Below are 16,013 nucleotides of genomic sequence, written 5' to 3'. Positions count from 1 at the left end.
CCAACTGGGCCAACCATGTCATGCAGATGGAAAAGGGCAGCACAGAGAACAAAGTTCCCAGGATAAAGAAAGATCTGTTTTCTGAGGCTGAATGTTCCAAATCACTGTGTGGATTCACACACACACACACACACACACACACACACACACACACACAGGCACGCACGCACGCACGCGCGCGCACAAGAGAAAGAGGAGAGGGAGACGGGGAGGGGGAAGTGGGAGGAGGGAGGGAGGGAGGGAGGGAGAGGTTTCTGCCACGTGGAAGAGATTTGACCTCGTAGTGAGAGAGTGACTGAGAGCAGAGTCAGAGCAGAGAGAGAGAGAGAGCCAGAGACGCAGCAGAGATGAGATGAGAGAGAGAGCAGACAATTACAAAATCAAATCTGCAGCATGTCATGGCTGCAAAACAGAGGCTGGGTAAACATCTCATGACTTCGGTGAGGTGGCACACACCTTTAATTCCAGCAGCTTGGGATATAGAGGCAGGTGGATCTCTGTGAGTCTAAAGCCAGCCTGGTCTACATAGTGGATTCCAGGACAGTCAGAGCTACACACTGAGACCTTATCACAAACAAACATGAAAGCAAGCAGATAAATAAATAATAAAAATTTCTGCCACGTGGAAGATATTTGACCTCCTAGTGACCTAGTGACTGGGGCAAGTCTGGCAAGGTCAGAAGGCCAGAAACTCAGCAACATGTGATGAGTCAGAGGCCTACATTTTGCTGAGTCTTTCTGCAGCCTGTCATGGCTGCTAAACACTAGTCTGGTGCTTCAGTGTCACCCAAGCCAGGCTGGGTGAAGGTCGGCACTTCAGTGAGTGGCACATCTTAATTCCAGAGCTCTGGAGGTAGAGGCAGAGTGGATCTCTGTGAGTCTGAGGCCAGTCTGGTCTACATGTATTTCCAGGACATGCAGGCTACAAGAGAAACCCTGTCTGGAAGGAATAAAATAGATGTTTTGTGTATGAGTAGATATGATCCTTGACCTTATCTATGTATTTTTAAAGCATGCACATTGTTCAAGAAGAAATGAGCTGCAATGATGCCCACATGCCTCACTTCCCAATAGAAGCCTTCTCCACTTCCTCCTTTTTATCCTTCTCTTCTCCCTTCTCCTGCTCTTTTTCCATTATTATTATTATTATTATTATTATTATTATTATTATTGGTTTTTCGGGACAAGGTTTCTCTGTGTTGCTTTGGAGGCTGTCCTGGAACTCGCTCTGTAGACCCAGCTGGCCTCGAACTCACAGAGATCCGCCTGCCTCTGCCTCCCAAGTGCTCGGATTAAAGGCCTTTTGCACCAACTCACGGCTCCTTGTATATTTTTTCCCTTTTTTAAATCAAGGTAAAATTCACACAATATAAAATTAGCCAAATTAAGTGAAGAATTTCAGTAGCATTTATTATATTACACAATATTGTGCAACAAGAACTTCCATCCAGTTCCAAAACATTTCATCACACCCCAAAGAGAATTTCAATCCCATTAGTTGTCACTCCTGACCATCCTTCTCCCAGCCTCTGGCAGCCACCAATCTGCCTTCTGTTCTATTGATATGCTTCCTCTGGACATTCACATGAACACACTCTTATACTGTGTGATCTCTTCTGTGATAGCCTTTCTCTTGGCATCATGCTCTCTTGGATCACCTATGTTATTTTGCTTAGCATCATGTTCTCTTGATATACCTATGTTATTTCACTTGGCATCATGCTCTCTTGGTACAACTATGTCACAGCATGTCTTAGTGCTTTGCTCCTTTGTTAGATGAAAGGACAATTCACTGTATGGACTCACAAGTTGTTACCTGCTACCCAATGGACATTCAGACAGTTGTCATCTTTTGGCTACTGTGAGTGGTGCTGCCATGAATATTTATATACAAGTATTAGAGTACACATATTCTCAAATTTTCTGGAACTGCTGGTTCACAATAATTTTACATCTAACTTCTTGAAAAATTATCCAGCTGTTTTCCATAGCAGTGATACCATCTTGTCCCCTACCAGCAATGTCCAAGGATTGCAATTTCTTCAGATCATCACCTACTTTTATTATATTGCTTTTTTCTTTTAAGAATTATAATCATCCCCATGACTATAAAGTGGAACCTCACTATAATTTTGATTTGCATTTCCCTGATGACTAATGATAATGAATCTTCTCCTGTCCTTGGTCATTTGTAAGGGGCTTTTATATATCTGGGACTTCACACACATCCCTGCCAAACACGCAACAGCTACACATAGTTACCAATAGTCTAAAAATAAGAAGAGCAAGACATTTCTCCATTGTTTCTGAGATAAACATTGTCAGACAAATTCTGTATCCTGGAACTTCTAAGAAAATAAGAGTACCAAATGGAGCCCTGATGGAATGTTTTACAGAAACCCAGTCCTAGCTTGCTTGGACCTATGTATCAGAGTTTCCCATCCTAAGACCCTTGAAGCCATGGCAGTAGGGTAGTCAGGGAAACAATGAAGACATAATCAGACCAGGCAGACTAGGAGCTCCAGGAGAAACCTCCTTCCCCCACTGAGCAGTCCTCTGAGACCTCCCAGCTTCTATTAGGGCATCACTCTTCTATCTGCCCATAGGGATGGAGATTGCCTCTCTGAGCTCACTCTCTCCTACATAAACCACTCACATCTGTAACTTGAGCAAACACCCAGACCCTTCACTGAGCTCTAACATTCACTTCTGGCTCTGAGTGGATGGCTCCACCTGAGTAGCCAAACTGGATATCCACCTCCACAAGGTCAGATTTACCTCCGAATTTCCACCCCTAAACCCACTCCAAATTTGCTTTCTCTGTCTGTGTTAAAGATAGTTGGGGCCGGAGAGATGGCTCAAGGGTTAAGCAGTATTGTACTTGCAGAGGACCTGAGTTTAGTTCCCAGCACCCACATGATGGCCCACAGCCACCTGTAACTCTAGTTCCATGGGATCTGATTTTCTCTTCTGGCCTCCTTAGGTATGCAAAAGTGGTGTGTGCACATGTGCACATAATTCTCACACACATAAAATAAATACATCTGTGGGATTTTGGGGGGGTACTTCAATACATCCTGGCTTTCTCCACCAGGAAATCTGCTTAACCTCCTTCTTTCTAGTCTCTGTGGAGAGAAGATCTTCCTAGCCATCTGCCTGGACTACCCCTAGGCTTTTTCTAGATCCTCTGCCTTTATTTTTGTGATTTTCCTAAAAACAAGTCTGATAAATTTGTAAAGCTAAGCATAAAAATAACTGTAAACCATTATTAGAGTAATATAGGGACTATTGGAAAGAAGACCTTTTTTTGTTTGTTTGTTTATTTGTTTGTTTTGTTTTTTGAGACAGGGTTCCTCTATATTGTTTTGGAGGCTGTCCTGGAACTAGCTCTTGTAGATCAGGCTGGCCTTGAACTCACAGAGATCTGCCTGCCTCTGCCTCCCAAGTGCTGGGATTAAAGGCGTGCGCCATCAACGCCCGGCAAGAGAAGACCTTCTTACACAATAATAAATGAGGACCGAAGAGATGGCCCAGTGGGAAGAGTTGCTTACCAATGAGTCTGATACCTAAACTGGATCTCTAGTGGATCCAATGGAAGGAGAGATCTCTGACCCACACACACGTATACACACTAAATAAGTATAGTTTTAAAGTTACAAATGATAAAGGAAAACATTGAACTGCATTCACTATACTTTCTTATATTGGTTCTGGGGATCAAACCCAGGGATTCAAAGCACCCAGAATGTATTCTATCATGAGCTACAGCCCCAGTCCCAACTGTGTTCATTTTAAAACTACTTTATAAAAAGTAGCCACACATAAAGAGACAAGTGACACCTGGGAAAAATATATTGGTGGGGGTGGGGGACAAAATACAGCTCCCAGGTCAATCCTGCCAGCTGCCTGTTCTTGCTAAAAAAGTTTTGCTGGAACACAACCACATCCTTTACGATCATGAATTATTTATAGCTCATTATGTACCATGATAAAAATTACATAATTTTCAGAGTCTATATAGCCCACAAAGACTAAAATATTTACTATTAGGACCTCTATACAAAGTTTGCAGACCCTGACCAAAAGCATATACAAAAAAACTACAAATCACAGGGGAAGGGGGCCTAATGAAAAATTGAGCAAGCAATGCAAGGCAAATAAACAATCCACAGGAAAAATAAAAATAACTCAGTAAATATTACAAAAAAAAAAAGAGCCATTATGGTGTCATAGACCTGTATTTATTCCTGGTATTTTGGAGGTGGAGACAGGAGATCACAGAAGGTATACCACAGCTCCAAAGCAAGTCAAACCTGTACTCACACGGACATATCCACACATAGACACACATACATACATGCAATTAGAAATAAATCTTTAAAAGGGGGGTTAACTTAAATAGCAACAGGGAACTCATTCAAGAATTAAATCATTTGGTAATATCCATTTCTAAAAATGTTATGACATTGTTTTGGAAATTTAGTGAACTTGATGTTAACCCAACTATTCTATTTTTAGGTATCTGCCCCAGAGAAATATTTGCATTCCTGCACGCACACACCCAACCAAAAACACTATAAAGCTGTTAGCTAAACAGACACAATTGGGCTGGAGAGGTGGCTCAATGGTTAAGAGCATTCATTGTTCTTCCAGAGGTCCAGAGTTCAGTTCCCAGCACCCACATCAGGCAGCTGATAACTGTCTGTAACACCGGCTCCAGAGGACTCAACACCTTTGGCTTTCATGGCCACATTCACATGTATTGGCAAATTAGTGTGTTGTATGCATGCATAAATGTATACATGAAATGGGGGGGATATATACATTTCACAGCACACATGAAAGTCAAAGAACAACTCTGTGGACTTGATTTCTCCTTGTACCTCTATGCGGGTTCAGGAGAAAGAACTCAGGTTATCAGGTGAACTTGCACAGCAAGCACTCTTACCTGCTGAGCCATCTTGCCAACCCTACACTCAATATTTATAACAGCAAAACTCTTCAGTAGCCTTGATTGTAGATCATTGAGGGAATGGGTTAAATTATAGTACATCCCAAATGGGCCTATATAGAAAACATTTTTATGTTTCTAAACATTGTCAAGCAGAAAGAAGTACACTATAAAGCAAATAAAAACACAAAGCTCAGTCTTAAAAACAATGAATGAGGTGGCTCAACAAGTAGACACTTGTTGCCAAGCCTAACGACCTGAGTCTGTCCCCCAGAACCATGATAAAGGAGAACTGACTCACTGGAGATGCACTGGTGCAAGTGGATGCCCACGTCACACAATAAATGCAAAACTTTTAAAGGTTTAAATGATACTACAGTCCACTTATATGCAGAGCAATGCACAAAGGGATTGAAGAAAAATGTTACCCTGGGAATAGGAGCTGAGCAAGCACAGCATCATCTGGGTGACAAACAACTCAAGACTGTCGTTAACTTATCACAGATCAGTCTGAATTCCAGGGCAGGGAAAGCAGGACTCCTTGGCCCCGAACAACACTGTTAAGGCACTTTCTGAAATTCAGCTGTCCTGATGTGTTCATGAGGTGGCTGCTGTAGCCTTAAGAGAGGGAGACCGAGAAGGCACTTAGGAATCCATGCTATGTCCCTGTAAATCTTTCCTTTCTGAGTTTTTCAGGCTTTTCTACAGTTAAAGGAAGTGGCTAGTTTAACTGACCTCCAAATGCTTCCCAGGTCTGATACCACAACATAATCAGGCCTGGAAGAAGTTCCCTACCTCTCTAGGGGAAAACAAATAAACAAAACCAACAGCTGAGGAAATAAAGCTTAAATCAGAAGGCTCAAAGGAATGTGTGCTCCTGGGAAGATGACATCCTTGAGAGCAGAAGAAGCTGTTCCCGCCTCCCTAGACTCACATCCTCAACTATTACAGAGGGGGTGGCTTTGATGATGGCTGATGTATCTTCCAGCTTGGACAGTCTAAAATAAGCTCTGGATGGGAGGGGCAGCAGGAAGCAGGGGATTGGGGGAGGCTGACAGGAACCAATTGGCTGAGGTTTTCCAATGGAGCCATAAGGAGAGCAAACGGCTCTGGGAGAAGCGGATACAGAGAGCAGCGACAAACGCTGTTGGCAAGAGCCTCCAGCCTCCCTGCACTGCTTTCAAAAGCAGTTTCTTCCTGAAAGGTCCCAGGAGGTACAAGGCTGGGCTAATCTCTCCCCACACAAATAACCCCACTCATTATTTTAGGTACTATTCGAACTGTGCCCTAGAGGTCCCAGGCCCGTTTCAAAACTTACAATTCCACTTTGAAAACAGCCAAAGAGTTCAACACTCAATTTGTCTCAGCCCTTGAGTTTAATTAATAATAAACAGATTTTTTATTTTAATATTTTAGACTCAAATATTTAAATTCCACTCATTCATCTAAACTTAAGAATCAGAGAGCTGGGTGGTGGTAGTGGTGGTGGTGGTGGTGGGTGGTGGTGGTAGTGGTGGTGGTGGTGGTGGTGGTAGTGGTGGCACACGCCTTTAATCCCAGCACTTGGGAGACAGAAGCAGGCGGATCTCTGTGAGTTCAAGACCAGCCTGGGCTACGAGAGCTAGTTCCAGGACAGCCTCCAAAGCTACAGAGAAACCCTGTCTTGCCACCCCCAAAAGAATCAGAAAAAGTTCCTGTGTAGCATAAATATCTAATTACCAGTTTGCATGATTGCTTCAAACCTCTCTCAAAACAGCTTTTGCCAAGTCCAGAAACTTCTGAAATCAAAGTTGACTGTTCTATGGGTGGTTTTTCAGTTTGTTAAATTATAAAAGGAAAAGCACAATAAACCATATTTCTTGCTTTTCATAATAGCACTGTGGGAGAAGTAAGCCAGTAACCACTATTACCAGTTTACAGATAAGGAAATTAAAACACACAAAGGTAAAGAGACTCGTTCAAGGTCAGACCTCAGAAAGTCACAGCCAAGACTAAAAGCAGTCACCTCATAAATCCCATAACTGCTTCCCAGAACAGAGTTCAAATGAGAAGAGGAAATCAACCATTTCTCTTCAGGAGTTCTGCCCTTCCCAAGTAGACAGGTCTCTAAGGCCCTGGGTGTCCTCACAGATCACTGACTGAGACCTGGAGACTCTGGTTAAGCTTCCTGATTACTTCCTGGCTATTGGAAATCTGACCTCATAGAAAGATGCCACAACCTCTGCCCTACCACCCCATTCAGGTTTGCCCCATAAAACAAGTCAAACCTTGCTTGCCAGTAAAGGCACTGAAAACAGCCAAACCAGGGCACGTAAAAGCAATGTTTTCAGTCTAAACAGCTCTTTCCAAAAAGGAGTGGCTACGACTAGGTGGCACTGGGCTGGAATGCATGGGGAACTCCACTGGCATTCAGCAAGCAGGGGGCAAGCAGGTGCGGAGAGTTAACTAAAGAGGGGCAGAGGGAACGGTAAGCAGGATGCACAGGTCCCTCCCGAAGTGGTGTAAACATGGCTAGGAATCTTCAACACCAGAAGCCTAAGAGCAACCAGTTCCCAAGGGCCAAGAGGGTGTATGGCCCAAATTGGGGACCCTGTACCAACACAAATTCCCCATCTCCTACATCTCTGGGGGTGGAGGCTTAGAACTGTGTTTTCCATGTCGGTGACTTTGACACGGGTTAGGAAGGGCTACTAACCTGATCCAAAATCCCGACCAACATATAAGGACAGAAAGAGAAGGGAATCAACTTTCCCCAGAATGCACAAGTCTTCTTGGAGCCACAGGGCAGAAACAGAAAGGGCAGCCCCTACCCCTCAACAAAAGCCATCCCTACCTTCAGTCCAAGAACAAGACCCACCCATCCCCTCTTGGAGACACCCCACCTCTCTCCGAGCCCTGATGGTGACAGTGACTTAGAAGGAGGGCAGGCTCTGTTCCACAAGATGGAAGCTGGTGGCCCACGCAGACAAGCCAATTCCTGGGATAGTCTGGTGGCCACGTCTGAGTCCAGCCCCAAGACAAGAGTCTGGGGGTGGGTAGGAGAGTCCTGACAAGCGGCAAGCAAGCTCCACTTTGTTCCTATGCAGGGCAACCAGACATTTTTTTCTGAGTCACCCAAAAAGCATGAATCACACAGCAGAGCTATGGGAACGGGAAAGGATGTTATTTTTCGGCATACTTGAGGATTTTCCCTTTGTCCCGGCTCTATCGATACTATTCCCGCCCCCATTCCAGCCCCATCCCCCAACTCTCACGCATTTTTTTTTTCCTGCTCCATTTTTATTTTCTCTTGGCCTTCGCAAGCTCCGCGCTCCTCGCCCGACCCGCAGGCAGGACTCCCAGCTCCGCACCCCGCGGTAGCTCACCTGCGTCAGGTCCTCATCGTTGAGCAGATGCGACTCGCGGGGCTTGAAGCAGTTCTGACACTTGCTCTTGTTGAAGATGTTGGCCTGAAATTTCCTGCACGGGTTTTCCTTGGCCGCAGACATGTCGCCTAGGCGGCCGCGGCGCGGACCACTTCGTCCCAGCGCGCTCCCGGAGGTCGGGACTCAGCGCGGCCACCGCCGCATTTTGCGCTGGCCGCCGCAGGCCCGGAAAGGCCTCCCCGCTCACGCCGAGCCCCGCCTGCTCGCCGCGGCCTCAGAGCGCGCGCGCCGCCTCGCGCCCCGCCCCGCCGCCCGGCCGCTGCGGGCCCATGGACGGACGCGGCCTCGGGCCGCTGCCTCCACCGCGGCCGCCTCCAAGGCGCCGGCCGGCAAGTCCAGCCGTCGCGCTCACCGGGCGCCCGCCGCCACCGCGAACGAACCGAGCGCGGCGCCGCGCGCACTCGGGGCGGGGCGGGGAGGGGCACCGCAACCGGCAGCCCCGCGGGCCAATGGCGTCCGCACGCTTCTGCTAACAAAGAAACCCGTCAGCCAATGGATGGCGGGGGCGGGACCGGGACCAGCGGGCGCAAGGTAACTTGTCCAGGCTGGGAAGGTGGAGGCTCCGGGATGGAACTTTCAGGTTTGGTGGACTGGCGCCGACGCCCGCGGCCTGACAGCTGCGGCGCTGGGCTGGGCTGCTCCCGGAAGGGCACCGCGGATCTCCGTGGTCTCTCCGAGGGCCCCTGCCTCCCTCGTAGCCTCTTTGCAGCGGCCTTCGGCCGCGCCCAGCCTGCACCCCTACTTTGTGCCAGGTCTACCGTCGACCCAGATAGCACTATTAGGGATAAGAACTGTTTCAAGTGCTCCCCATGTTTTAGCTCATTAAAGTTCTTCAACGTTTTCGTGATCATTCCTGTTTTACGTGAGGAAACGGAGGTGCGCGGAACAGTTAAGTAATGATGCATAGTGTTTCCGAGGTGATTAGATGTCAGCAACCTTAAGGAGCTGTCAGTTCTATTATGGGAGATGAGTGAGCCCAATTCTGCTAGATACGGAGTTAGGTACCTTCATTGCAAAGGTTCAGACGCTGAGAATAGCTTATGCAAGGTCACTTTGCCAGGAAGGGGCCTAAACTATTAATTATTCCAGGCCACTGTTGCCCAGACTTCCAGGCAAAAGGCCACTTGGATCGTAAAGAACAGAGGAGTGCAGAATGGACAGAGGGGAGTAGGGCGGAGGGAGACCTCTGCTCCTTAAGAGACAGTGAGTGCTTCCAGCAGCAGTGAAATGGATCTAAGTAGGCAGAGAGCATTCGGAAATGTCCCCAAGATATGCAGGTACTGGTGGCGGAGGAGGAACAAGAAAGGAGAATGTGGTCCCAGGACTCCCGAGGCAGATCTAGGAGGATGGAGAGTTTGAGGTCAACCTAGACCATAGTGAGACATTTCTAAAGAGGAGTAGGGAGGGATCACTTAGGCTTAGCCAGCTGGCAGTTAGGAAGCAGCCTGAGTTTTTAGCAGAGGCTGAGCTAATTCATTTTTCACGGTGAAGGTGATATTGGAGCAGGTGGTAGCAGCATTTAGAGCAGCTGGGTGAGCTCAGGTCATGTGGAGGCTTTAGGAAAGAGATGCCTTCAGAGCTGCGTACTTTTCCAGTGATCATCTGGTGACTACCCAGGGGAGGTGTATTTCCATTTTGAGAAAAAAAAAAAAGCTTTCCTGCACAAAGAGTCAGGAATGAAGGAACCCAGATCAAAGTCTTCTACACCCTGAGGGGAAAGCCCAGCTCTGATCCAGCTGTGGGCAAGTCCTTTACCCTGGCTGGTGCTCATTGACCACATGTACAAAATTGACATGAATATATGGAGTTGCAAGCATTAAGTGATAATAATGCTTGCAAAATAGCTCACATAATATGGCCAAACATTAATTGGTGAATTTTGGCAAAGGGTGTTTACTGCACTATTCTTGCAACCTTCTTGTTGGTTTAAATTTTTCCAGAAATAAAGGGTAATGAGTAAAGGGAGACTGACAGCTCTTGTCTGCACAGAACACTCAGAAAGTGACACCACTGGTGGCCTCTGGGGAGAAGAACTGGGTTATTGGGAAGTGACCTACTTTTAATTTTCATTATAAAACCTTTTTGCTCCTTTTGGGTTTTGTTTAATGTACATATACAACTTGTTTAACAAGAAAGACTTAGGCCAGCGAGACAACACAGTGTGTAAAGACTTTTGGTGCCAAGCCTGATGGATTGAACCTGAAACCACACGGAAGAACAAACTCCTCAAGTTGTCCTCTGACCTCCATATGAACAGCACAGTGTATGTATACACCCATATGTATGCACATACATAAAATAAATTTTAAATGTAATTAAAATTTTCCAAAATTATTTTAAAGTTCTATCCATTATCTTGGGGCCAAACAAGGCTACCCTATTAAGAAAATGCTGAACCAGGTGGTGGTGGTGCACTCCTTTAATCCCAGCACTCAGAAGGCAGAGACTGGTGGATCTTTGTGAATTTGAGGCCAGCTTGGGCTGCAGAGCAAGTTCCAGAACAGCCAGGACTACACAGAGAAACCCTGTCTTGAAAAACAAAACAAAGAAGGAAGGAAAAGGAAGGAAGGAAGGAAGGAAGGAAGGAAGGAAGGAAGGAAGGAAGGAAGGAAGGAAAAGAGAATGCTAACAGTATTCTGTTCAGGCCTGCCATGCACCACTGACGTCACAGCTGTGAATATGAAGAAGAGTGATTCAGGGATCCTCAGGTTGGTAGCCTGACAAGAGCTGGACCTCAAGCAAATGGAGACTCGTGGAAATAAGAGGGAAACAGACACCTTCCACTGGGAAGTTGTGGACCTCTGCCTGGGAAACCCCTAACTCCATAGGTAGCCTCTGGGTAGGGGCTCCTGGAAAAGGCAGTATCTTTAACAGTAAGACTCAACCTAGAGAAGGAAAAGGAAAGAAATTCCAGACCACCACAGCAGAGCAGTGGGCTCAAGACCTCCAGACCCACCTGTGTAAACAAACAGAAGCCTGGCTGTCACTAGGGTGTTACAGAGATTCAAACTGCCCTGGAGGAGCACTGGGAACAAGAGTGGTGCAAGGTTGGCCTCCCTCAGAAGGCAGGTGTGTGGCTAGGGGAGGGTAAGGCAGGTGTGTGGCTGGGGGAGGGTAAGGCAGGTGTGTGGCTGGGGGAGGATAAGGCAGGTGTGTGGCTAGGGGAGGGTAAGGCAGGTGTGTGGCTGGGGGAGGGTAAGGCAGGTGTGTGGCTGGGGGAGGATAAGGCAGGTGTGTGGCTGGGGGTGGGTACGATTTTCTTGTGACGATATGGACGAAGAGGCCCACTGGTCTCAGGGCAACTAAGACTTTGCCTATGGTGACAAGAAAGTACTTTGTAAGTGAGAGTTCAGAACTTCAGGCCGGCACCACAGTCATCTGGACAGTGGAGAGTATGAAACTGGGTAGTACACAGGGCCTTAAACATGCTATGTAAGTGTCCCACCACTGAACCACGTCCCGATGCGATTGTGGATCTTTTGACTAGGCACTTACGTAGGGACCTTTGGTCTGGGAAATGAATGCCAAGTAGAAGTTTAGAAATGGGATCCGTCAGGAAATGACTATGAAAGACCAGAGAGTACAGAAGATGGGGCCAGAACTAGAACAGAACCAGTCAGACATGCAAGGAATGAAATTGAATATTTGTAAGTGGAGGTTCCTCTTCCTCTTGCCAGTTCCCAAATAACTACTCTGAGGCTTAATATTAATTACACTGCTTGCCCTATTAACTCAGGCTTATCATTAACTAGCTCTTACAACTTAATTTAACCCATTTCTATTACTCTTTATTTTACCATGATGCTCGTGACTAGTTACCTCACATTTTGCTTCTCTGGCAGCTGCTGGTGTCTCCCTGACTCTGCCTTCTTTCTCCCTCTCTCTATCTCTACTTGGATTTCCTTCCTAGTTATATTCTGCCCTGCCATAGGCCAAAGCAGCTTCTCTATTAGCCAACGCCTAATAAGAACTATTCACAGCATACAGAAAGGCATCCCACTTCAAACACTGAAGTGGATTAAAATTCCACTGGCCTCAGCATCTCTAGGGCAGAGCTGGGGCAAAGTTACTACTGCATTTCCCCACCTAATTTAGTACCTAGCAGAGACTGGGTACCCAGCCAACTCCTAGCTACAACTGAATAGGTGAGAATATATTATTTCATCATGCTGAACTATTTCCCCTATCTTATTATAAAACCCACCCAGCCAGATTTGAGTCTCATAGCTTGGGTTCCCTTTTCAAAGTCCTAGGATACAAACATTCATTAGACCATATAGTTGGGATTGATTGATTGATTGATTGATTGAGGATGTAACTCAATGGCAGAGCACTTACATAGCATGCATAGTATTACAGATAAGTATTGTGGTACACTTGGGGGACTGAAACAGGGTTGCTGTGAGTTTAAGGTCAGCCTGGGCTTCAAAGAGTATACCATGCTGTCCAGGGCTATAAAACAAGACTCTCTCTCTCAAAGTAAGGTGATTCGGGCCAGTTGTAGTAGGGCACACTTTTTTTAAAATAATATTTTTATTTTAAGCACATTGGTGTTTTGCCTGCATGTATGTTTGTGTGAGGGTGTCAGATCCCTAAAACTGGAGTTACAGACAGTTGTGAGTTGCCATGTGGGTGCTGGGAATTGAACCCCAGTCCTCTGAAGAAAAGTCAGTGCTCTTAACCCCAGAGCCCTCTCTCCAGCCTCAGTAGCATTCACTTTTAATCCCAGTGCTGGTGAGGCAGAGGCAGGCTAATCTCTGTGAGCTCAAGACTAGCCTGTTCTCCATGGTGAGTTCCAGGACATCCAGTCTCAAGAACCAAAACACACAAAAAAGACAATTCACTATTTTGCTTTCAGTGTAACATATAACATATACCCCTAACAAGCAAGCAGGTGGGTAACCAAGAAAAGTCCTCTCCAGTGGGACCCAAAGGTGGTTGAGTCTTGCCATGTGGTTCTGACTATCACTCTTGAAAGCCTCTAGGGTAGTAGCAGAATTTACACAAATTCACCCATGCTCACATAGAGGTAACCACTATTTTGTTCTCCACCATCTTACCTGACCTAGACCTTGGTATGAGTGAGTCTGCTCAGTGTACCTGGCTTTTCTCACTTAACATTATATCCATGAAATTCATATGTCCACACGAAACTGGATATCTTATAATCAAATGCCCAACAAGAAGCAACTTAAGAGAGGAATTTTTTTGTTTGGTTTGGTTTTTAATTCACAGTTTGTGGCTATAATGTATCAGGGAAGGTGAGGCATGGCAGCAGGTGCTGCGGTGACCTTGGGAGCAGGTGTGTGAAGCTGCCATGTTCACTTCCTGGAGGATAAGAAGCAAAGATTGGGGAATTCCAGAAGTCTTCTTTTTCCCTTTTTATTCAATTCAGGACCCGGCACATAGGATGGTATTGCTCACCCTCGGGTGACCAATCCTGTGTAACCTACATGGCTTTGGATTGCCCAAACTAGAGCCATGGATAACAACTAGGAGACTGAAGAAAGGATGGACTCAAAGACACATGTACAGAAGTTGAGGCTCAGGTGGGTGGCTCTGTTGGAAACACACTAGCAGCATCCTGGAAACTCCGGTTTATTTTATTCATCTGAATCATTACTTTATTACATATAGTTGAACAATAGGTGAGCTTACTGTATATAGCTAAAGGAGAAGTCAGGGCTAATTAATCTCAGTAAGAGGTTTCTCTAGGGTAGCCATCTCAGCTTGTAACACCCGGAAGAAGGAAACTGTGGTCATATTTACTGCATGCATTGGTTTTAGCAAAAGGGTCAATTCTTTAGCATTTGTACTTGACAAGGGAAGGCTTTGTCATTCGTCTGAGCCTTGCCCAGGGAAGGCTTTGACATTTCCATGGGTCTGAAGTATAGTGGTCCTTGATATAGCCATTTTTGAGTTAACAACACATGGCCAATGTTGAGTCAATAGTATTAAATCAAGACTTCATCTACTACCCATACTCAGGACCAGTTCTCATAGTTAATCTTCTCTGGAAACACCCTCATAGACACACCCAAAGGTGTTGCTAACTGATGCCCTAGGCATTTATTAATCAAATGACAATGAAGATTAACCATCATAGTGTGTTAGTCATTTTTTTACATTGCTTCCTTGTTGCCCATTGTATGACTATATTGCAATTTATCCAAGCTCTTGTGGATGGCCATTAGGGATGTTCCCACATAGCTATGCACATATGAGGAATGGGCTCTCCTCTTTTCTCTGCTAATAACTGATCATAGGATTCTGGCATTTATTTGTTTGTTTGTCTGTGTATGTGTGTATGCGTGTGATATGTGCCATGTACATATATGCAAAAACCCTCATGTGTGAAGGTCAAAGGACAACCTTTGGTATTGGTCCTTACCTTTCAGGTTATTCAAGACAGGGTCTCTCTGTGTTGCTTGCATCTGCATACATACTTGGCTCATCCTGGGGTTCTTTTGGCTCCACCTCCCAACTTGTTTCAGGTACACTGGGATTTTAACTGTATGGCACCACACAGAGCTTTGTTAGGTTCTGGGATTGAACTCAGTTCTTCACATTTTTGGAGCAAAGCTTCTCAGATTCTGGCTTTTTAAATAAAAGTACCCAATATTCCTTATCTTTAGGCATCTCTGGGAACAGTGGACAAAACCTTAGTTTTTGAAGGCCAGGGAATTTTTAATAGTCCCTATTTCAGAGCTTTATTCCCAGGTGTATTTATTCACTTAGTGTGAGTATAAGTTCCTCCGGGGATTGAGTTGTCACAGAGGGTTCCTATCACTGGATGAAAGAGGTTAAAAAAAGGAAAAGGCTTTGAGGTCAAGGAAAGCAGGATTCCTCCATTGGCCATGAACTCATGGAACCATCTTTGCCCCCACTGAGTGCAGCATAGTGTCTGAACCACAGTTTCACTGTTGCTCCTTTGTTTATGAGTTGCCAGATTCAGCTGATGGGTTCTTTGGGTCATGGGACTGAGGGTATTATGTGACAAACTTTTCTTGGGGAAATGCCTACAGCCATCTACTCATCCCAAATAGAGAGTCCACAACAGATCAAAATGTGGATATACTAAAGTCCAACTTACTGAAACCATAAGTTTTATTGAAGTTATTTACAAGAATATGGGTGAGGGTTTTTTTTACAGGACCAGAAATGACTCTACAGAAGTTTCATCACCAAAGCTGTCCTTGCCCCCAGCATAAGTGATAGCTCACAAAAACTGGAAACCTGGAGCACACTGCACAGGCAGCTCAAAAGATGACCTTTCCAGGTGGCTCCGTTTGTTGGAGTCTCTTCCAGGCAGCTCAGTTGGTTTTTGTTTCTTCTAGGCAATCTGGCTGGTCCCTGTTCCTTCCAGGTTGCTCAGCTTGTCTCAGAGCCTTCTTTGTTTGTCTGAGAGTCACTCACTTATATACTCCTGGAGTAGGAGGGGCACAGTGAATCTGGTCAGTTTCAGGAACTTCTAGGAGTCATCTGTTTTCTGTCTTAAAGGCACTTCTGTGCAGGATGGAGTGTTTCACTCCCTTTCAAATCAAATATCTTGTCATTCACCTCCTTGCAAATATCCTGTTCTAAAATAGCCTGTTTCTCTTTCCCTTTACATCCCATGTTTTAAGACGTTTTCCTCC

The 16,013-nt window shown here is 45.7% G+C and overlaps 1 protein-coding gene across 7 annotated transcripts in view; it reads right to left on the bottom strand.

Moving 5' to 3' along the window:
- The window catches only part of LOC101829590 (myosin phosphatase Rho interacting protein), a 121,093-nt gene extending 112,511 nt beyond the window's left edge, over positions 1-8,582 (bottom strand). For all 7 annotated transcript variants that reach the window (XM_040748750.1, XM_040748749.1, XM_040748748.1 and 4 more), the window contains exon 1: positions 8,317-8,582. In XM_040748750.1, the coding sequence (XP_040604684.1) occupies positions 8,317-8,439 (123 nt within the window). In that variant the 5' untranslated portion in view covers positions 8,440-8,582. The remainder of the gene's footprint in view (positions 1-8,316) is intronic.
- Positions 8,583-16,013: the final 7,431 nt, after the last annotated feature.

This window comes from Mesocricetus auratus, unplaced genomic scaffold (assembly GCF_017639785.1).
Source record: "Mesocricetus auratus isolate SY011 unplaced genomic scaffold, BCM_Maur_2.0 Super-Scaffold_100007, whole genome shotgun sequence".
Taxonomy (NCBI): domain Eukaryota; kingdom Metazoa; phylum Chordata; class Mammalia; order Rodentia; family Cricetidae; genus Mesocricetus; species Mesocricetus auratus.
This window is presented reverse-complemented; position numbering and strand designations above follow the sequence as displayed.